Source organism: Pleurodeles waltl, chromosome 1_1 (genome assembly GCF_031143425.1).
Source record: "Pleurodeles waltl isolate 20211129_DDA chromosome 1_1, aPleWal1.hap1.20221129, whole genome shotgun sequence".
Lineage (NCBI taxonomy): Eukaryota > Metazoa > Chordata > Amphibia > Caudata > Salamandridae > Pleurodeles > Pleurodeles waltl.
The window spans coordinates 289,531,751-289,555,334 of record NC_090436.1 but is presented as its reverse complement, the minus strand read 5'-3'; the positions used below and the strand labels follow the sequence as shown (position 1 = coordinate 289,555,334).

The 23,584-nt window shown below is 43.5% G+C and overlaps 1 protein-coding gene across 1 annotated transcript in view; it reads right to left on the bottom strand.

Moving 5' to 3' along the window:
• Positions 1-23,584, bottom strand: part of NDUFS4 (NADH:ubiquinone oxidoreductase subunit S4) — a 260,074-nt gene that overhangs the window by 182,565 nt on the left and 53,925 nt on the right. Inside the window, exon 2 of the mRNA XM_069221841.1 lies at positions 10,489-10,567. Coding sequence (XP_069077942.1) covers positions 10,489-10,567 — 79 coding nt within the window. The remainder of the gene's footprint in view (positions 1-10,488; positions 10,568-23,584) is intronic.

The following is a 23,584-nucleotide window of genomic DNA, read 5'->3' as shown; positions in this document are numbered from 1 at the left end:
CGGCTGGAGTTGTCAGGCATTCCGCTGGGATGGGAAATTTCTTCAACTAATCGTCAAATTCCTTTCTTCTCTGGATAAGAGTGGCCATTTCTGCCTCAAGCTTTCTCTTCTTTCTTTCGAGGTTTTGTGCCCATAGGTTTGCCTTGTCCGACATCGAAGCTTTCCTTTTTGGGGCTGTGCGTGCAGGCATCTTCATCGATGTGGCCTTGTCCCTCGCTCCTTCGCGTTCGGGATCTTTGTCAGTTCTTTTGAAAATGTCTTCTAGCCTTGGGTATCCTTAGGTATGGATCTGGTCGGCTCTGTTTTTGTTGACCTTTGGTCACTGCTGTTTCAGTTGTTTGTATGAGAACTTAGGGTCCACACCTTTAAACAGTCTTACCACCTTCAGAGTCTTTCAACCCCTCTTCTTCTGCAGTTGGACCTTTTCTGATTGCGGCTCGAATATTTCAACGTCTGAGTCTCCCCCTATCGCTGTTTCGGCCTCCTCCACATTCTCCTCACCTTCGGTCGAGAGGCCTAGGTGCCAGAGTGACTCTTGCTTCTGGGGCATGGTGCAGTGTTCCAGTCTTTGCCTGCATTGTATCTTTAGAGTTTGAGACAGGAATTCCGCACAGGCCTCACAGTGCTCGTCCCTGTGATCTTTGGGCAGGCAAAAGTTGGGGACCTCGTGGGGGTCCCGAACTTGTGGTGGCAAAACTAGGATTATTTTCCATTACCCTTACTAGCCAGCTCTGTCTTCATTCTCTATCAGTGGTGGGTCCGATTCCCTCACCTGGTGACACGGACTGGGTCCGCAGGTGTTTTTCTGCAGTGTCCACTGATGGGGCATGAGGCCGATTCGCAAAGGTGTTCCCCGAGGGGCACACTGAGGTTTCTCCTTCTCTTGCTGTCTCCTTCAAAGTAGTCTTCCGATTTTCCTTCTTTAAAAACAACGAATACAAATTATGTATTTTAAAACTTTTTGGGAGATCCCATGTCGTGCTTCCAGACTCACTGGTGGAAAAAGGAATCTGAAGATGGAAGCCACGCACAGGATCTTTTGGGGCGCTGTCTGACGTCACACGGAGAATGGACTAGACACCAAATAGTGGTAGATGACGCTCTAAAGGAAAAATAAAAAAAAAGGAAAAGACCAGCGCTCAACTTTCCGGACCAACTAGATGGCAGAATAATGCACAGCATGTGAATCCAGAAAAGGATTCATGCTGCAAAATGTAGAGTTTCACCTTACAGTCTCACATTGCCGTGCGGTTCATTGACAAGCTGTCACTGCAGGCCTTAGAGTTGTGACTTGACCCTGGGCAACACAAGCAAATTTGGTGAGGATCCGTCACAGACATTATTCATGGCAGTCCTTACAGGGCTTAAAACCTGTTTTGGGAAATGATATGTCCGTTGCATACTATAAAACAAATTTTTGGAGTGAGAAGGGTCTAGAGGAGACAAGAGGTAGCTCCGGATCTGCACCTGTTCGTAAGGGAAGAAAGCAACTGATGTCAGTCAGCAGGGGGTGCCCATATATGTTCAGCACGTGATTTCAAGAGCGGAACGGCATCAGTGTGGAGCCACACAGCACCACCTACCTGCGAGCAGAGGTACTGCTGAAAAGCTTTTGAATCCAGTCTGACAAGTGGGGAATATTCAAAAAGCAGAGCAATCTGCGGCTGGAAGTCTGTCTATATTAGAAGCTGCAATTTACTACTGATGTGGTAACAGTTTGGTAGTTAGCAGTTTCCAGACATATTTGGGCTTTCTACAACGCAGAATTAACACTTCCTGGAAGAAAGGACATTATATACATATACTCTACATACGTTAACCCAATTTCTACATGTTTTTTGGGGTCAGAGCACATATGCTGGGTACTGGACAGCCACGCTTCCAGTGTGCAGGATCTAACAGCCATCAACAAACTTCAACCAAAAATAATGGGGTAGACCATAGAAAAGGCAATTTCTCACACAATGCATAGGCCACATGGGATGTAAACGTTGCCAGAACCTAAAATTGCAATAAGGGATAATATTACTTGTTTAGTTTGGGTAGTTAGCTTAAAATAAATAAATAAGTAAATATCTATATCTATATAGTTACATCTAGCTATATCTTAATCAATCTAGATAGATATAGCTATCTCTATCTGTTTCTCTATATCCATCTATCTCTCTCTCTCTCTCTATATATATATATCCATCCTACTGGCGGTTGCCAGTAGATAGTTATAGAAGGGGCTTAATTCCCATAGACGAGGCATTTTTTTTTTGCCAGTAACTCTGGCACCGTTCAATGAATCTTCATGACATTTTCAAAACTCATACGCTAATTCGTTCAGGTGCTGTCTTGAAAGTTTTAAGGTGATCTGTCATGCAGGGGCAAGAAAAACACAGGGTCCCAAAATACGTTTGCCCATGCAATTTCCCATAGGGATTTTGAAAACAACTACAGCCAGAACTGCTGAACGTAATTACACCAAATTTGTTCGAAAATAACAGAGTTTTAAAAAAAAATGTAGTTCCTCACTAACAGTAGTTCTTTATAAATGTCATGAGCACACCCTTTGATATGTCGTTATCAGACTGTGACCAAGATATTGGCAAATGGTGAACTGCACTGGAACACTTTCCATAATTGGCTGCTGGCCTGTTACATCTGTTCACTAAAACAACTAGGCTTCTGAAAAATCTTGGTGTTGATATCAGTCATTTTAGCAAATTTGAAAAATCCTCTCTGCAGCACAGAATCCAGTAAGGCATCATATCCACTTTTGGTGTTAAGAAGAGGCCTACTGATGCATTTTGGACTCCAAATATATACTTTGCAGTTTTATATAGCGTGAACATAGCCCAAAGGCATTGGAGCGCTTTACACGAGCATCAGATTACATTATGTAAGGCCAGACAAATTATATTTTAAGCATGGGAGATTAAGTGATTTGTCCAAAGCCAACGCTGGGACTCGATCCTGGTTCCACAGTTCCAAAGTTGGCAGCTCCGGCAGTTAAGCTGTAACTATATTTCTCAATTATTGTAAAGGAAAGTTTAAATTCTATTGAGGACACGGAGGCGAGGGTTATCCCACTTGGATGAACATACATGTTTTCATACCCTGGGAACAAGTGCAGAATCTTTGTTTGGCATAAATATAAGTCACTTTTATAAGTTACTTCATGATTTATGGGATGTGTTGGACATGATTAAGATCTTTGCGTTTCCAGTTCCGTGATACTACAGTGAACTTTCCTTCATAATAGCTAGGAAAATGTTATTATAGTTTGAAAGCACAGTGTCAAACAATGCTACCAGTTGCCAGCTAGACATACTTGCTGGAGCAACCGTTCAGTAAGGAGTGAAACGAGGCTACTCTCAATTGAGTACCCGTGTTATGGTGAACCAAACTGACGCCTCACTGATTAGTGTAACAGCTCAGGCCCAGAAGAGTAAACCTTGAAAGCAGAAAACATGGAGGAGCATCTGGTAAAGCTCTTGAGGCACTGAAGCAAAGGTCCACATTTGTTATTGATAGGGGAACAATCCCTGCTGACCGATATCGTGGAACAATCTGTACCTTTAGTTCTCAGAAATCAATATTCTTGGTCAACAAATCGAAAGGAATAGATGCAGTGAGCAGACCCCTGGAGTGGCATGTTCAAATGTGAAATGCAGTCAACCTTGATTAAAAGTGTTTTTTCTGGACATTGAGAGGCACACCTGCCACTCAGGCATTACCCCATTTGATCAAACAATGGCACTTTCCTTTTTTTTTTTTTTCATCTTAGTTAGTGAAGAGTAGTAAGAACACCAAGACATGTTTTGCGTCCTACATCCTTTCATCAAAACGGGAATGTTACTTTAGAGTCAGTTCAATTTATGACATTTTTTACAACACCAAAGTTCCTTTTCATTTTGTGAATGTGAAAGTATTTATTTTTGTTTTGTTCTTCAGAAGCTGACCTATTTACAACAATAAAACATGTATCTGCTCGGCCCCATTACAAATAAGTTTTAGAACCTTCACACAAATTATCTTTTGTATAAAGAAACCATGGAGGCCATCATGTTGCGTTTGGAGTAACGGACCACACACTGCAGACCTCTAAAAGAAAGACTTGCCAAAATTATAATCTGAAACGGATTAGCAATAGAATGCTATCTGCAATTTTTAAAGGTAACAACTAACCTTTGCGATCATCAGAAATATAGGCAAAACTTACTGTAACAATCACAGGATTACTTTTTCATACTGCAAACACTAGTGATAAAGCTACGTGTGAATGTCTCCACCCAACATCTTAATCAAAGGATTACCCACTCAAAAATCTCAAGGTACGTGCCCTTAAATGTACGAGTACTATGATATCTGCAAATAAGGAAATTCAGACATTTTTCCAAGGGGCTCCAACAGGAGGAAAGCCAGCACTTGAATGAGAAATTCCTGAGATGTAGAAACAGGCATTTGCAATGCAATGGGTCTCGCGTTTGCTTGAGTTAGAGTTAGCATTTAAAACACCTAACCGGACTTTTCTTGCCACATAAAATCAAAAGTAAAACAGTTTCGCATAAGAGAGACGATGGCTGCCATGAGCGCGAAGCAGACACACAAAAGGAAACAGACATTTGCTCGTGAAACGTATCGGCAAAAGTGCAATTATCCATGTAACCGGCAAAAGTGCCATTCTCCATGTAACTGCCAATAGTGCCATTCTTCATGTAATTGGCAAAAGTGCCATTACCCATGTAACAGGGTCGATGTCATGCAAAGCGCTCGATTACTGCTCAGCGAGATCGCGCTGCCTACGAAATAAGAAAAAGTAGTCCAGAAACCATAAGGAAAACATTGAGCCTCGTATGATTTCAGCAGTTGGCCGGTGCACTCGAGGAGGGCTAAACACCGGAAAAGGCACGACATGTGCACGCCTTTCACTAATGAAATCGAGCGAATTTTAAAAGGCAAGCCCACGAACCAACCAAACTGATGGGCATGACACGGGTGTGATTGAAAGCCCATTGAGAGATTACACCAAGGAGAGAGCACTTTGCATGCTCGACCCTAAAAAGATTACTTAAAAAAAAGAAAAAATTGCAATGCAATCGGTCTCGCATTTGCTTGAGTTAAAGCAATTGGCATTGTAAATTCATAACTGGACTTTTCTTGTCACATAAACTGGTCAACTCTGCCTCATAAATTCATCTTTTCCTGCCAAATAATTCCAGTGGCCCTGCATATAACTAAAACAGTTCTATGTACCTTCTTCCTCTATCTGCAGCACAAAATGAAAATGTTGCCATTTAGCATTCCAATTTAACTCTGCCATGCTAATTCCAATAGAATAACCACTTTCATCACCCCACCATCACAGCTGTTGGCTGGCTATTACAACTCCCCAAAGAAAGGTACAAGACGGCCACGGAGGAGTAACAGGAGAAATAAACTAGAAGGGTCACCCAAACGTTTCAAGAGTGTTCAAACAGTCATTGAGTAATAAGGATATTAAGTTGGCCTGAATTATGGCCATAATTGTAATACAGAGACTTTATTAAAACATATACAATTATCATATAAACCTTTATCAAAAATAAACTTTTGGCATTAGACTGTAATGCTCAAAACAGCCCCTAGAGTGCACCATAACAAAAATATAATTTGTGCGAAACACAGTCATGTAACCATATTGTTAACCCCAAGATTGAATAACCCCCTGAGAAAAATTCAGGACAAAGTAACGCAGTGTAACCACATACTTAGCCCTTAGAGAGCATTTTTAGGGTCAGCAGGCCTACTGTAATGATATTACAAACAAGGCCTTTAAAGCAAAACTTCTCTCAGCTGTAAAACAAAAGTTGTAGCCATGGGAAAGCTTAAAAGGCAGTGAATGGTGGGAGGGGTTATTATTTTGGGGTTCTCACTAGCCTTGTGTGGGGACCCAGAGATGATGTATGCAGAGCATTTTGATAGTGGTCCTGTTATCCTAGGACCACCACAGGCCAAGTTATGAGCAGACTTGTTTTGTAAAAGTAATACCCTGCAAAGCATTATGGGACAAGTTTCTGTGCCACAAATATTTTAATATGTTGATAAGACAGTAATGCTCAGAGCAGCCCCTAGAGGACACCACAATTAAAACACCATTTGTAAGAAATATGGTCATGTAACTCTATAGTTAGGCCCTAGAGGGCATAACCACACACATAAACAGCAAAAACTGATGCAGTGCAACCATATATTTAGCCCCTAGAGAGCATAGTACATTACACGTATTCAGGGCTAACATGCCTATAGAAATGATATTACAAAGAAGGTCCTTAAAACACAACCTACCCTCAGATGTAAAACAAAAGTTTCAGCCATGAAAAGGTTAAGCAGACACTGAATATTGAGAGTGGTTATTATTTTGGGGCTCACACTGACCTAGAGTGGGGACCCAATGATTATGCAGACAGAAAAACCACATTGTTATGATTGTTTTGGTGGTGTCCCCATTGTCCTAGGACCACCACAGGCTGAGTTATGGGCAGAAATGTTTTGAAAAAGAATGTTTGGAAAGCATTATGTGTCACGTTTCCCCGAGTGCAGTGAATATTGTAGTATCTTCTCTCCCACTATGATGGAAGAGCCGCGTTTGCTTTGAGGATTTCTGTTTTAGTAAAGCATTCAACAATTTCAATTGTTTTAAGGGGAGAGACACAAGAAAGAACTGATTAGGTAACTTTGAACAATATGACCAGCCTTCTAATACCGCCGATCAAGTTCACGCTGTTGTGCTTGTTCCGCTGTGAGCGCCATGGCCACCATGCAGCACAAAGGGGACAGACAAAAGAAACATTTCTCACACGCTGAAGTATATCGGCAATCGTGCAATAATCCATGTAAGAGAGGCAGTCTGCAAGACGTGACAAACCTAAAGATCAATGACATCAAGTGATTTTTGAAAGGCAATTCGAGAGAGGAGTTAAAGTGATAGGTGTGGGGATGGGGGCCAAAAGCCCACAATACTTACAACAGGTCAAAGCACTTGCGGGCTTGACCTAAAAAGCACAACAGATGAGGGGTGCCAAAACCATCAGACTCCAAAATCTTCCAACCTAAATCAGTAATCCTAAAAACCTCCAACTTTCTACACCACTAAACTATTCCTTAGCATGTCCAGGACATCTTGTTAATTCTCTTCATGGTCTCCATTTTGATTGCATCTGACTACAATTCTCAAAGCAAGCTTGGTAGACTTTACACTATGATCAGAACTTTTCAAATCTAGTTATCAGTGTGGTCTCAACGTTCCTAAATATCTCCTCTGAAATAAAAATTAAAAAAAGTAGGATGTGGTCAAATAATAATTCTTAGAACAAAATATAGTGGGTTTAGTGATTGTGCTGCAATCTTCCATAGTAGAGTGCTTGTGAACCTCTTGCTCACAATTCTCTGTCACTTTTTTAATGCATCTATTCCATGAGATTCTAAATACAGTTATAGAATTTGTGCACATTCCAGGTGGAAATAAGAAGAGCAGCCAAAACAGCATATATCATAGAAAATTTAAAGTGATTAATAATATTTAGCTCATTGCAGCCCCACTAATCCCTATGCCCCTTAGAGGCTAATAACAGGAGAACAATTGAGATGGATACAGCCTAAGCACCCTCTATAAAACGCTGAAATGATTTCAGCCAGTGAGAATGCTGGCAATGTTTGCATTCTAAGTTCAGTGGAAGGGACATGATTCAGTCATAAACAATTCCCATATTTTTGTTTGCCTGAATTGTATCAGATTAGGAGCAGGGGCCAATTGTTTTATGAAACACATATTATTGGGCATTAACTGCTGATAGTTGCTCTTATTATGTGTCATCTATGGTCGGTGATTGTGAGCTGACAATTAATAATGGTGCATGTCCTCTGCAGAGGGCAATGGCATGTAATTTGTCAAGTGCTTTGAGACAATACAAACTGGGGTTTATGGTATATAAACCTTATCTTGATGATTTTTATCATAACTTGTCACAGTCACAGCTACAGTATGAAATGAGACCTGAAGTAGTTTGGAGCCTCCCCTTTGAAGACCTTTCTACAATATCAATTTTTGGAGGAAAGACTTCCAGTGAGGGCATACCCACAGAGGCCCTGATTCCATTGGGATGACAATATGTGCAACAATAACACACTTTTTCCTCATTCCAAATTTCATAAAGTATATAAAACCTGGTGGAATTTGTGAAGGTAAAATACTGGAAAAAACCCTGTTTTGTGGCTCAGAACAAGAGGAAATGCATGCCAGGTTATTCCCACTATAATTTTAAGAATGTTTGTGGCCCTGCTTTTTTGGGGATTTCCTGTTCGCAACTATTTTAACATTTATTACCCATTTCCTGTTAATTCAAGTACTCAAGATGTCAGACAATACTGAGTCATACATTACATTTTCAGAAAATGGGTCACACAAAAACAGCTAAAATCTTTCTTGGCAGGGGCCCCAAAATCCTTAAAATTACTTTGGGTCAAGAGAGAAAGAGATGGAGTCTCGGGTAGAGGTAAGCAGAGAGAGGAACAGAGACTGCCATAGAATAATGGGGATGAGGTGATATAGAGAAAAATAACTTATTTCCCAAGAGGACCCTAACAACAAACAGGGCCCTTGACAATTGTCAACTTTTCTCATGTCTTAAAACGTCTTGGTTATTCCTCATTCTGAGGCCTGGAACTCTGAAGTGCAGGTAAAAAATCTTCCTGGTACTTGTGGCATTTACCAGGTGCGGCAGTACCTCTCAAAGACAGAAAACTCATAATAACCAGGGTTTTCAATCAATGTTTTAACTGAATCTGACATGAATACTTCCAGCCTACTCCGACCTGTCGATAAAGAATGGTACATAGACTCGTACCCCCTCTGACACCTTTACAATCCTATACGTTGCTCCAAGCAATTGATATGTGAAATAAACCTGCTACTGTGCAGACGCTACAAGCAGGCAGAGAAACACGGCCCATATTTCTAGTGACAGGTGTACACATCAAGTCGAACAGCACACAACAGCCTTGTCTGCACATGCACTAAAATAGATATGTCATGTGCGACACATGAATCGATGACAATATGCATCAGAAGACAAAAAGAAACGTCAAGCTTTGATGAAAAAAAAAACAAAAAACAATGCAGCTCAAAGCCAAGGAGAAACCGTAGGACTGTGAAACTGCAAAGCAACGAAGGGGCAAACCGCAGGAAGTTACAGGCTAGCTTCAAAAACACATGAAATGGCAACACAGCTCATAAACATTAACACATATCAGTATCTTTTAGGCCTGGAAGACTAGATATAGCAGTATAATGTTTCACAAGGAAATAAACTTCCCAGTGCATTTTCAATATGAAAGCACCTTTCTATGGAAAGGAACAGTGCAGCCCCCAAGGTTGATGACAATAGTCATTACGTGCCCCATGTGAAATGCTGCATATCACTTTAAAACTGCCCTTTTAGCTTTTCCAATGCTGTAGAAAACGAGCCGCCGGCCGCCATCCTCATCAGTGTAAAGGAGACACACAAAAGGAAAAAGAAGTTTGTTTACAGCCAAACTTATCGGCAAAAGTGCAGTTAAGCATGTAACCGAGGCAATGACCAAGGCGGTAACCACACCGCCCCAAAGAGGGACAAACGTAAAACATTTTCCAATAATGACAAAGGATTTTTGAAGGGCAAGCCTACGAACTAGTGAATGTTATTGGCGTGGTTAAAAGCCCAAATAGATAACTACACGTCGGGAAAAGCAGCGCTTGCACGCTGCTATTCTCGACCTAAAAAGGACTGGGCAGATTACACATATTATATACTTCGTTTTAATTCTTTATTTGACTAACTTAAAGAAGAGACATAAATCTAAATATACTCTGCACTTTTGGCTCTTTTTTTAGCAACTTGAACTGCTTCTCCTGCCCACCGATAATATGATTTTGTGCATGACTGATAAGTGTTGTGAGTCATAATCACAGACCTAAAATAACTTTTTTCTGAACCCCAAAAATAAACGTGCCAACTCAAATGTTTAGGAGCTACCAATTTTAGATGAGTGAATCCTATATACTGACAGTAGTAGTTGCCATCTGCAGTTAAGGTGCGGCTGCACGTTCCATTGAAAAGGGATTTTTTGATTTGTATAGGAAATTACAATTTTTTGTGTGGTGTATCTCAGTTTGTGCGCTGTTTTTGCTAGTTCTAGAACTGTGTAATTTACCGCTAAACATGATCATTGGCTTTAGTGTGAACATCAAAGGCGCACTAGCACAGCATCCCTGACCTGAAAAAATAATGCATTGCTAAAGGCAGACGACGATCTTAAAGTTTAAACAAAATTTGCATTTGTTCAGCCTTAAACACTTTCCTTCTTTGTACTTCACATTTTTACGGTTGTTCTAGACGAACTTAAGACATCGAACTGAATGTCACCGTCCATAAAATCCCCGTAAGGTAATCTACTTGAAGCATGCAGGAACAAACCCCTTACCAATTTTTCATCTACTGTAATGAGTTGAGTGTCTTGAGCTTGGTTCTGTGCCAGACGCCATGTGGAAGTATTCAGTGACCTGCGGTGCAAGAACTAAAGTTAAAAAATGATTCATGCAATCAGAAAAAGTCACAGACAAATCTTACATAAACAAGTTACTTTAATAATATCGGTCTTGTAAAAAAAACAAAAAAAACGAGACACGAGGGAACAAAAATCCCTCTTCTCAATTAGTTCTGTCTGCTGAGTTTTTGGCAGTCTCCCGCTTAGCAGTTCACAACAGGCTGCACTTTATGTCAGCCTACAGGCTGTCTGTCACAGAGACTGCCAATGGCAAGGACTGTACCGCTCTATATGGACGTACAGTGGCTGGTTTGTCACGAACACAAAAAAACACAAAGCTGCTGCAACTATTTTGGAACTCAGATGCCAGAAGGATGGCATCTGAGGTAGTAATATCTGAGGTATGTCCTTAACGTCAAAGATGAACTTGAAGGCAGCCTGGAACATGAAAAAAATCAGACTGAGATGCCGAGTGAAGTCAAAGGCATCGTCGAAGCTACTGCCTTAATATAGATTCACGTCGGTATTATCCATCTGTTTCTTTGATTTTGCTTTCTGTTAACCTGTTTTAAGTAGACAAGAAACAACCGGAAAACCATACCTTATAATTTTTACCCTGCATGTGAACATTACCTAACTAGCATTTCAGCAATATGCAATTTCTAACATTCTGTGACCAGTCTTCTGTGTTAATTAAAGGATGCACTCGTACATCATTTCTCATCACAATTGCATCTATTTCAATTCTCTGATTAGGCGGCTTAGAAGCAACACATTTAAGCATTACTATTTTATTATAGAGTTAGGAATGAACGTCAGTAAAAAGTAAAGACTACTATGCGATTTGCACTTGTTCCATAAATATGATACATAAATGTGTTAAATAGACAGTGGGTCTTAACCTTTTGACCTCTGTGGACACCCAGTGAATCAATATTGGAAATCTAGGACCTCTGCCTACGCACTCTCTATGATTTGAATCTCAAAACAATGCAGCAATATACAGAAACAAGTTTATATAAAATCAATACAGAAATTACGAAATAGTTTAAGTCACAACAAAAAATATACTAAAATTAAGTTTTATTTTATTGGAAACGTTGAAGCTTCTCAAAATTTGGTCTCATTTCTAAAAGACAGTGTGATATGCTAATGGGAACGGCAGCCATATGTATTACATTTTTTCACATCCAATTTTGCTCCCAATACATGCTCGGTTCGAGGCCACCAATCGTCCTTATTAGCTACCTCTGTTGCACCTGTGCCATCCTCATGAAAGAGGAGGTAACCAACTTAAGTTTAGCTTTTGATTTCCTAATTACTTCACATTTACCAATCGTCTTAAAATGTTCAGTTTTTCATTTTGCTTTTTAATGTATGCATACTTTAGTACTCTGCTAAAATTATTTAATTTTCTAAACAGTAACAGACCCTTGAGTAGGTGTGGCAGACCTTCAGGAGTAAGCCGACCACAAGATAAGAGCTGCTGAACTAGACGTTTCCTTAATATTTATATCAGAAGTCTCTAGTTAATGTACTTAAGTATTGACTTCACTGTGCATGCAATAAGTAAAACTATCAAATATTGGAGGCATTGGTGAGAATGGCCCCACCCACGATGGCAGAGATTCGCTAGGCCAGACAGCAGCTGATAGTGACAGGCAGTGGCCTCTGTGAACAGCGCTACTGGTGGGAGGAGATGTTTCTCCCTCACTCCCTTATTGTTAGGGTGGCTGGCTCGGGAGACGAGCCAAGTGCGTGTTGTGGTAAAGGAATGGTGATGATGAGACAAGTCTGCGAAGAGGCTGGGGCCCTGGCTAAGGGGATCTGTGAGACATAGGTGGTACAGTGGAGGGAGAGTAACGGTGCCACAATGAGACCGACTACAGGTTGGAGCTCAGGCAGAGTGGGAGAACCCCTGTTGCTGGATGCCAGATAAGGAGGATGCCCTAGAGGGTGCAAAATCTGGGTGTGGAGGACTGGCAATATGTGCGAAGTGAATGCCGGTCCTTGTATGACCTGAGGTGTTTGCAAAGGACCATGTGCATGTGGATTTGACAGCACCGGTCTCGCCGCACAAGAGATATCTAATAGAGGGGGGCCTGGCCCCTGCAACAGTGCTAAAAATGACCAAGCCAAAATCAGATAAGGAGTAGTTGGTCAAAGGGCTCCAGCATCACCCGCTGCCAAGTGTGTAGACCACATGAGTAGCTCCTCAGAGTAGACCACAGGAAGCTGGCTGCCAGAGTCTCAGGGGTGGAGGATGCCGTGGGCTATTTGACTCCGGACACAGGACTTGCCCATAATGGTGGAAAGGCTCTGGGAACAAATGAAGGATGCAGAGAGCCAATTGTGCTGCAATAAGATCTGAATAACAGGCCTTGACACAAAAATTGATGGGCAATCAGCGGAGCCGTTCCTGGAACAGTGGTTCATCACCGACATTTATAATGACGCCCCCTCTGCCTTGTTTTCCATGTAAAGTGCACATTAGGACGCCCCCTCACCACTAAGCTCCCCACCCTCCAGCCCCAGGGTCGCCAATGGTGCCAGAGTGTTGAACTTTAGGGCCTGGGGCCGGATTTTATTTACTGGAAGGGTCCACAGACCCTGGACCAAAGAGAACAATGTGGTTCACTTATTCCCAAATTTTAAGCTACTGGTCCAAAGACAGAGGAGATCTTTCTTCAAGGTGAAGGTGAAGCTGAGACAATCAAGCCTGCAATACGCACTCCTATACCCGGTTAGGCTGTGAATAATCAAAGACAAATCAGCACATTTCTTCATGTCACCAAGAGAAGCCTGGCAATCGCTGGAACCAGATAGAGTTGCCACCGGGGAATAGGGAGAGCCCCAAGTCAATTTTCTCATGAGTGAACTGGAGTAGGGTATAGTGATAGGCATAGCCCCAATTGGTAGGTCGTAGCAGACCTTAGCTGTGTTGGAAAAAAAATAATGTTTTGGCTTATTAGGAAATGTGAGATGGGGAAACTGAACGACTGCATGAATACTGGAATGGACACACAGCTGAGTGTGAGGTGCTGGGGAGGGGGCTGGGATGATTTTGATTAGGTACCGCGGGAGTGGGATCTGTAGGGAAGACCACCTCAAACCTTTATGTTATGTTATGTTATGTTATTGGACACAATAGAACGCACGTTCACCAGAAGGTCTGTTGGCACTGTAATACTGCGGGGGGGGGTTAAACGGTACTTCTGCTATGTAACAACTTGTAAGCCTGTTTGAATAGCCAGGTCCTTAGGCATTTTTTAAAGAACTGTAATCATTAATCAGACAGATTTTCAAAGGAAGAGCGTACTACATGGTGAGTGCAAACACTGAAAATAGCCCGCCTCCTGACTTAAACTTCCAAAATTTTAGGACAACCAGTTGCTTTGCAAGGCTGGATCTTAAGTTACATGAAGGCACATACATTCTAATAAGGTCAGCTTCAAACCTAGGAGCTGAACCATTAGCGCTTTTAAAAGCAATGCAGAAAATCTGGCATTTTATTAGTTATTTCATGGGAAGCTAATGCAGCGTCTTTAACAGAGGAGCAGAATGGGTGTATCTTAGCTGGCAAAACTATTCTGGCTGCCTCATTCAGGATGCAGTTTATGTAAAATGGTATTACGTAGACCAATATATACCAAGTTAGCGTAATCCAGGTGAGAGGAGATTGCTGCCATCATCATAAGTTTACATGCAAAGGTTAGGAGAAGAAATATCTCTGTTGTATTTTTTAATAAAAACATACATTTTAATGCCAAGGACCCGACTTGAGTCCTCATAGAGAGATTTCCATCAATCACAAAACACAGGGCCTTAGCTGCAGGTGAGAGGAGGGCCCCATTCCATCAAGTCGCTCTTGATTTCAAACACCGACTTAATTGTTCAATAAAATCACCTCTGCCATGTCTGTGTTCAATTTAAGGTGATTTGATTAGATCAATCTGGCAAAATACCTCATGGTATCCTGAAAGTGTGCCTATCCAGTGTAATTGTAAATATTGCTTCTAGTTACAATTCCGCAATGAAGGGTTTAAAGGACAGATTGAGTAAAAGGGGGGGAGGGGTTGATGATCCTTGGGGGAAGGCACATTCTAATATGTTAGCTTGAGAGGTGAAAGGCCCTAACCTGACAGACAGTTATCAATCCCTACTTCCTCCACATGGTCGGTCAGAATCTTATGACTGACCATGTCAAAAGCCGCAGAAAGGTCTAGTAATACCAGTGCAGCGTCCTTCCCCATATAGTTTTTGTTTCTCAATTCATTCAACATAGAAATTATTAGATTCTGTATTATGTGAGGGGAGAAAGCCAGCTTGAGTGGGTTGAAGGACCTCTGCAATCTGGGTTGTAGAAGGCAGAAATCAAGAAAATTTAACAGGGGTGGACCTATTTCTCCCTGTATTTTTTTAATGCGGGCGGGTGGAGTGGGTCCTTAGAAGAGCTTGTTTTTTACTTTGGTCATAAAATCACCAAGTCTGTTTGATTTTTTTGTGGAGGCTTTGAACACTGTGGTTACTTTGGTCTATGGATCTTAATTATCTGAATTTTATCAATTACATTTTTTTAAAAAAGTTGCGGTCACTGCAAAGCTCCTTAGAAGCGGAGGAATTAAGTTCATCAAGGATCTTGAAGGGTCCTTTCTGTTTATTTTGGGCTGTCAGGACTCTACTGCTAAAATACGCAGATTTACTGCAAGCTAATTATCCCTGAATGTAAATGGCTTTGGGAACAAAATCAAGCAGGGGTGGTTTCCCAGTACATCAGACACACTGCCCCGGATATCATCTTCCAACAGGAGACACATCTCCTGGGTCCAGAATGTAGGTTCCTGTGAAGGGGTTGCTATATGTCATTAGGCCACAGTGAGCGCTCCAGGGGCTCAAGTGAGGTGGTGATACTAGAAAAGAACTGTCCATTTAGGGTCACGCGGAAGTGGCTGAACCATGATGGCATGGTACTCTGGATAAAGGAGCCTAGGGGAACCCAAACCTTCATGCTCATTAACGTTTATGCCCCCCTCGATTGCAGAAGGATGCACTGGAAAAGGTAGGCTCAACAGTTTGGGGGTCGCGGTTACTACCCTAATGTTGGAGGGGTTGGGGGTGAGGGGGGGGGAACTGAAATGATGTTCTGATGCTGGCATTTGACAGATTGTGATCGGGGATCAACGGGATATCCCACCACACATCATTAGGGGAATTTACCTGGGCACTGCGACTTATGAACATACGGAGACAAATACCTAAAAGAAGTGGTGCACTCCTTTTCGGGTGCCCAAGGTCGTTCTTGAGACTGGACTATTCATTCACTCCCACGGGATGGCACTGGTGACTGAGAGGGCGGAATAGTTGGTGGGGGTGGGGTCTGAGACTACTCCCAGTTTGCTGGTCACTATAAGAGACAATAGGTGAGATGATAGCTCCCTGTGGCGCCTTAATATCTGGAAACTACAGGTCCCCGACATAGTGACTCAGGAGCTGTCAGACTCCACTTTCTACTTTGAGGAAAATAAGGACTCTGCTGATTCTCCTTGGGTGGTGTGGGAAGCCTATAAAGCAGTCCTACAGAACAGACAGCAGTCATTCATAGCCCGCAAGAAAAGGGCTCGGACAGCACAAATCCTATATCTGAAGCGAAATGTTTCACTACTAGGGCGCCAGATGGTGGTGCCACTAGGAAAGGGGAATTTAAGCCTTCTGGCAGTGGCCAGAGTCGAATACCATGATGCTGCCTCTCGATACAGCGGAAGCTATAAAATCTTGGGGACAAGGCCATACGCTTACTAATATAGTTGGGCCACAGGGAGGAGGTGGCAAGGTGGGTGGGAGAGATCATCACTGACACTGTGGAAAAGGGGAATTTGCCTGATACTACTGCACCCGGCCACAGAAGGACAAGGCAGACACAAGGATCCTGTGTTCCTTGAATCTTCCACACCTGGACAGGGAAGCTGTTGAAATGAAGGCGACCTCACACTAGAAGAACTCTCTGAGGCATTAGTGTCCATGAGTAGTGGGAAGTCACCAGGCCCAATGAATTCCCAGTGACAACAGACACTGGTAGGCTCACACCTCTTAGCGATGTATAAGGGCCCATGTGAATGGGGGAATTACTCCACTCCCTCTGCATTCTCTGAATATAGTGCTATACAAGGAGGCCAAACAGAGATATGACTGTGGGTCCGACTGACCACTCCCCCTGGTGAATGTGGAGATAAAACTGTTGTCCACTATTCTGGCTCGCAGGCTGATCAAGCCGATAACCTCACTGATGCATAAGAATCAGATAGGGTTCATGGCTGGCCAATTAACACGGCAAAACCTCAGGCGAGTGCATAACTGGCTGGACACAGTGAGAGACACCCCTTAACCACTAGCAACTGTCTCCCTCGACGCCAAGGCAGCCCTTGATTCTATAAATTGGCCCCATGTATTCGCAGCTACAGGGGTGCTTCAGTTTTGGCCCTCGTTTTTGTAGTTAGCTGGCCCTCCTGTATGTTGAACCCATAGTAGCAGTACCAGTGGACGGGGTAAAATTGGCATTTCCACTGGGGTGGGGGACCAGGCAGGGATGCCCATTCACCCTATACCTGTTTGCCCTCAGCATATCTCCCCTGGTTTGCTGGATTATGGCTACAGAGATAGGTATGGGTCTTGAGACGTGGAAGAGGGAAAAGATCTCCTTGAATACAGACGATGTCCTACTCTATTGCCATGGACACCCACTGCAACCTTGGGCACCCTGCTTGAGACAGTGGGGGGGCTTTGGGTAATATTCTAGCTACAGAGAGAACTTGGGCAACTCATTATTCACATAGAGGACATGAGGACATGGACAGATGGAAGAGACGTCTCCGTACGACCCCGAGCAAAGCAACCATCCCACAATTTCCTCTATGTCATAAAGAACAAGCTTTTTTTCAACACCTGAAGCCTTCTTTACCTGGCTGGATAATGAGGTTCGACAGCTCCCATGGGATGGTGAGGCCACTCAGGATGCATTAGTAACTCTGTACTACTCAGCATATAACTGTGGGATCGCCCTCCCCTACCTCCAAGCATACTACTGGGCCTCTCAGCTCCAAGTAGTCAATGATTGGGTGTATGCCCTGATGGATGACCCTGCCATATGCCCAACTGATGCTCCATGTTGGAGCCTTCTTGGAGACACTTCTTCCATAATGCAGCCAGCAGGTCTGGTTTCTTGGGCGCATGTAGGCTGGAAGGGTAGAGTGATAAAGGCTATACCACTTCGGAAATGTGGCATGCTAGGTGAGGTTGAGAAATTGCAGGGCTTAGCCCGCTAGAATCTAATTGGCATTTCCAACCTTGATGTGATTGAAAGGGGGATGGTTAAGCCCTTTGCATGCTTGCAAGAAGACTACTAGCTCTTGAGCACGCAACTCTATAAATACACACAACTTAGACACACCCTGAAGGCTGAGACAGTGTGCTTGACCTCCTGCACTCGTCTCCTCTGGAGAACCACCTGGTGGGTGGCCCACTAGGCAGTCGGTCAGTCTCTGCTACATACAAAGTAACCATCAACAATTTTCCTGACTGTTGAAAATGGCCCTTTTTGCAGGGTTGCCCTCAAATGTGTTGCTTTCTTCCTCCTATTTGTTCTGGCCTGCTTTTGCTTGTTTTAGGACTCTAGGCACTTTACCTCTGCTGACTAGTGCTAAAGTGCAAGTTCTTTCTGTGTAAATTAGATTGATAATTGGTTAATCCATGAGTGGCATATCTGATTAACTAGTACGTCCCTAGTAAAGTGCACTAGAGGTACCAGGACCTGTAAATCAAATGTTACTAGTTCTGATTGTGCCATCTACATGAGTAGCCCTTGAAATATGTCTAAGACATGTCACTGCAGTGTCTGTGTGAGCAATTTGGAACTGAAAGTTCGACCTGTCAAGTGTACCCACTTGCCAGGTCCAAACCTTCCCTTTTACTACATGTCAGTTACCCCTAAGGTAGACCCAAGGCAGCTCCATGGGCAGGGTGCAGTGTATTTAAAATAATGCTACATTTCTTTTTCACTATTTGTAAGGCCCATCCCTCTCATTGGGTAACATGGGGATTGTCTTGAAATATCTTTTAAGTGGAGTTTCCCATGGGGAGCTGATAGAGATATGGAGCTTAGGGGTCTACGAAATCACAGTTTAAAAATACATCTTTTGGTAAAGTTGATTTTTAGATTGAAAGTTTGGTAATGTCACTTTTAGAAAGTGGGCATTTTCTTGCCTAACCATTCTGTGCATCTGCCTGGCTGCTGAATACACGTCTGGGTCAGACTGACAGTTGGACTGTTTGTGAATTCACTCTTGGCAGTCGCACAAAGGGAACGGAGGTGTGTCTTGCATATCCTGATAGGGCTAGAGTGGAGGGAGGAGCTGACACTTGCACCTGGATAGGGCTATGCCTGTCCTTACACAAAGCAGTCTCCAACGCCCTATAGTGTGTTTGGGGCCAGGACAATGAGAGGCAGGGTCTTGTGCACTACAAAGACTTTCTTTTGAATTGTGCCTACTTCAAAGGCAGAAAAAAAGTATTGGACTGCTGACCCTACAACTTCAGAACACTTCTGGAGTGAGGACATTCTGTCAGAGAGAAGAGCTGGATGCTTGAAGAGGACCTGCCACTCTGCCTGTTGCTTTGCTGAGCTATGCTGGCCTGCTGCTTCTGCCCTGGGAGTGAAAGGATTGGACTTTGCTTTCTACATCCTGCTTTCCAAGGTTCTCCAAGGGCTTGAACTGAGGTTACCTCCTGTTGGGAAGTCTCAGGGACCTCAAAGTCTTCATATGCCAGAGCCTGGGATTTTCTGCTTAGAGTACTGACTTGCCAAGTGGTGACTAATCCAGTCCTTAGGCCCTTGTAAGTGGAAGCTGGTAACCTGAGTGAAAATCAATCTCCCGGAGCCACTGCGGCAGAAAAATTGATGCAGCGCCTGCACCATGGCTGAAAAATCGACGCAGTGCCTGTGAAGTCAGCACAACGGGTGCTTCAGCGTAGATCCATCGGTGCAGTTTGTCTGGATTTGCCTTGCATCGTCCATGGGTGTCAAAATCTTCAACATCACCGCATGTCTGGAAATTGACACAGCGTTCTTCTGCAGGGAAAGAAACACTGCATCGCCTGCTTGCCAGGGAAAGAGTCAATGCACTGCCTCACTTGCGAGTAAGGAATCACTACATCGCTTGCTTTTCTAACACATCACCTCCCTTGTGGCTTTATTTTTTGCAGTTTGCCAGGTACTTTGTGCTAAAACAACGTAACCATTGACTTTGATGGATTAAGATTCTTAACTTTAAAAATTGATATCTTTACTTGTGTATGTTGGATTTTGTCATTTTGGTCTGGTTTGATTTATACAAACATTGACTATTTCTCTAAACTGTGTGGAGTCCTTTTGTGGTGTTTTCACTGTGTTACTGTATGTGGTTGTGCAAATACTTTACCCATTGCCTCTGAGATAAGCCTGACTGCTTTTGCCAAGCTACTAAGGGGGTGAGCAGGGGTTATCTGAGGTGTGTGACTCCCTTACCCTCACTGGAGTGAGGGTCCCTACTTGCACAGGGTGTAAACTGACTGCCAACTAGAGACCCATGTCTAAAACCTAGGAACGGATGACCCTCCGCTGCCTTAAGCCGAGGACCCCGATATGGTACAACTACCCACAGAGCCTGGGACTAATGCGACCCCACATCTCCTTCCATCTTTTGGACTGTAGACCTTTCCCTTGGTGCGTACCCCAACCCCAGGTGTAGCCCGGTCTGCTGTAATGTCTTTTGTATGTACACATTGGTGTCATGTTTACTTGCTAGGACCAAAGACCTAATTTCCATATGAAAAGCGTTTATTGTTTTGCTAATAACTTTGGCACTGTTTGACAAGAAATGTTCAAAACTAGTTTGCCACTCACTTCAGCTGCTGTCTGGAAAGTTTTGGGGTGAGTCATTAAGTAAGGGCCAAGAAAAAAGGGGGGGTCCCAAAACGCGTTTTCCCCATGCAGTTTCCTATAAGAATTTTAGACAAGATTACAGCTAGAACCGCTGAATGGATTTACACCAAATTTGGCAAAAAGCTAGATCTTGGTCCAGAAATCTCTCTTTTTGCAATTTGGTGTAAATATGTAGTTTTGGGGTTATTTAAACAAAAAACAAAAAAAAAGGATTTATGTACATCTAGAGATGTGGATCCACCGTGGACCCACAGTGGTGGATCTGCGGCTCCATGGGCCAAAAGCAATACCGTGATAGGCTAGCCCAAACCTCAGAGAAAAATTGCGGCCACAATTTTTGTATATTAGGACTCAGTCCCATGGGGGATGTGGGTGGGCTAAAACTTAAAAATGATAGAAGGGGTCATAGTAGAGGTACCCTGACCACATGGGACTGATGGAGGGGTCTTTGAGGGAACCCGCATGGGCAAGAAATTGGCCAAAAACATTTTTCTTGGGGCGCACGAGGATCAGTGGATCCACTGCTGCCGCTGCTCTCAGCATGGCCCCCAATTAAAAAAAAAAATAATACACTCACTCAAAGGCACACTCACACCCCCAATCACACATACCCACTTGGACCCACACAACCACCACCACCACACCAAGTCACAGACCTGCACAGCCACTCACACACACACACCCACTCATACACCCAGAGAGCCACTCACACACCTACTCAGACTCACAAATCCACTGGCATGCCCACTCAGACCCACACAGCCACTCATACATCCACTCACACACCCAGTGTGTGGATTGTGGTGTTTATGCACAAAACCACTAACACACCCGGTCACAGGCCCACACACCCAAAACACCACTCATGTACCCACTCACAGACCCACACAGCCACTCATACACCTACTTACATACCCACACAGCCAGTCATACATGCACACACACACCCACTCATACCCAGTCACACAGTCATACAGCCACTCACACACCCACTCACAGACCTACACAACCACTCAAACACGCACTCACGAACCCACTCATGGGGGGGTGGCTGCATGCGGGGGGGGCTGGCTGCAGGCCATGCGGCCAACACTCCTACCGCACACAGCCAAAGGCCATGCACAGCAGGGGTTGGCTGCATGTGGGGGTGTTGGCCACCTGCAATGGGGATGGCCTCAGGGTCTGGCCAAAGCCCTTCCACCGTGGCGGTTGGATTAATGTATGTTAATTGAATATGACTTTATGTTTACAAAAAAAAAAAACACTAGAAATTTTCTGGAAAAAACAAAGGTTACAGGGATGTTATAGTTAGGAAACTCACTGAAAAACCACAGGTTACAGGGACGTTATAGTTAGGTCCAGATTTTACACACACAAAATCATAGAAATTCACCAGGTATAGTTATAGGTATCTCAAGCAACTGTGACTCATGCCCTAAAGCAGGGGTCCCCAATGAGTAGCTCGAGAGCTACTACTAGCTCTCGAGCTACCTATATATAGCTCTCCAGTATGTAGACCAGCCTACAAAAACTGAAAAGTTTATATTTAAAACAAACATGTAAACTTGTCTGATGTGGTCAGTATTAACATTCTAATAATATTCGTAGCTCTGGATGATTTTTATCAACATAAGTAGCTTTTATTACAAAAATGGTTGGAGACCCCTGAAAGGTAACTATAACTAGCGCCCTCGCTGTCCAAGGGCACAAGCTATAGTTTCTTGAGATAACTATAGCTAAAACTGCTGAATTTCTTTTGTTATGTGTGTATAAAATCTGAACCTAACTAGAACCATTTTGCAGTACATTTTTTTGTTTTGTTTTAACAAATCCAACTTGGATCAGTGTGGCGGGCTCTTTATCCCAGGTCGAAGGGATATTGGATTAAGACGACAGACACGGACTCACGGGGTTAATTAATTTATTTCCCTTACAGTCTTAAGACAAATTTATCTAATTTTCAGAATGCCAGGTTTGGTTTATTCTTTTAAAGAATAAATAATAAAGTCTCTTGTTTCCTTAATTTCTCTTCCAGGGTTTGGATAAGGATCCTTGTGGGGTCTGGTTCGGCTTTAGGAAGATTCTGCTCCTCCCATGCGTCAGCGGCCCAGGTTCCCAGAAAAAAAAGAAGAAAAGAAAAAACAGGTAAGTGGGGTTTAAATGATAGGTAGAGCTGTCTAGGGTTAGTAGGGAGGTGGGGATATGCAGGAGTGCCGGGAGGTGAGGATAGATACAGGAGTGCCGGGAGGTGAGGATTACTTTTCTTCACGTCCTTCTTCCTGTCCCAGTGCGTTCGTGTAGCTCCCCTGTTGATGTAGCAGCAGATGCTTATAGACGGGTTCCCGTGAGGTTAGGGGGTATCCGGGTTCCATCTTTACACCACCTCCCCCTCCCTATAAGACTTCAGGCCTCTCCCCTCAGTTCCCCGTAGTCTCCATAGCCCCCGTAATCCCCGTAACCACCCGTTGTCCCCCTCCCTCTTTCGGTACGATCGTACCTCGATAGGCCATGCCCCTCCAGGGACGCGGCCGGCTTCCTGACGGTCTCCCGACTTCACCGGCTCAGGGGCGGGAGGCTCCCTGCATCTCGCTCCTCTCTCGTGATGCTCGTCTGTTACAGGGGGACCCGCTTCGGTCGGTCGTTCGTTCTGCTCTCTCGTTGTTCTTTGTGCGTCTCGATCCTTCGCGCTCTCCAGTGGTCCGGCGGCTTCCTTCTTTTCAATATTTACTCTGGCGTACATGACGCTTGACGTCATGACGTCCAGAGCTCCTCGGGTGCCCCCGGGGAACCCTTCGTCAGTTTCTGTGCCTTCCTGAAGACCGGCGTCGGGAGACGTCCGGTTACAATCAGTAAATCTACAGAAAAGTCCCTGAATTATTTTGTGGGGAAAGCACCTGTAAAATTACATCTTTTTTCCTTTTCTTTTTAGCCATGTTGCAGTATGGCTAAAAAACACTGGCAAAGTTAATAAGTTCTAATGTAAGACCTATTGGCTTTGTCAATGATTGTCGCCCAGCACTGACACACAGGTTATATGTGAATACATCTACATTAGGAGCA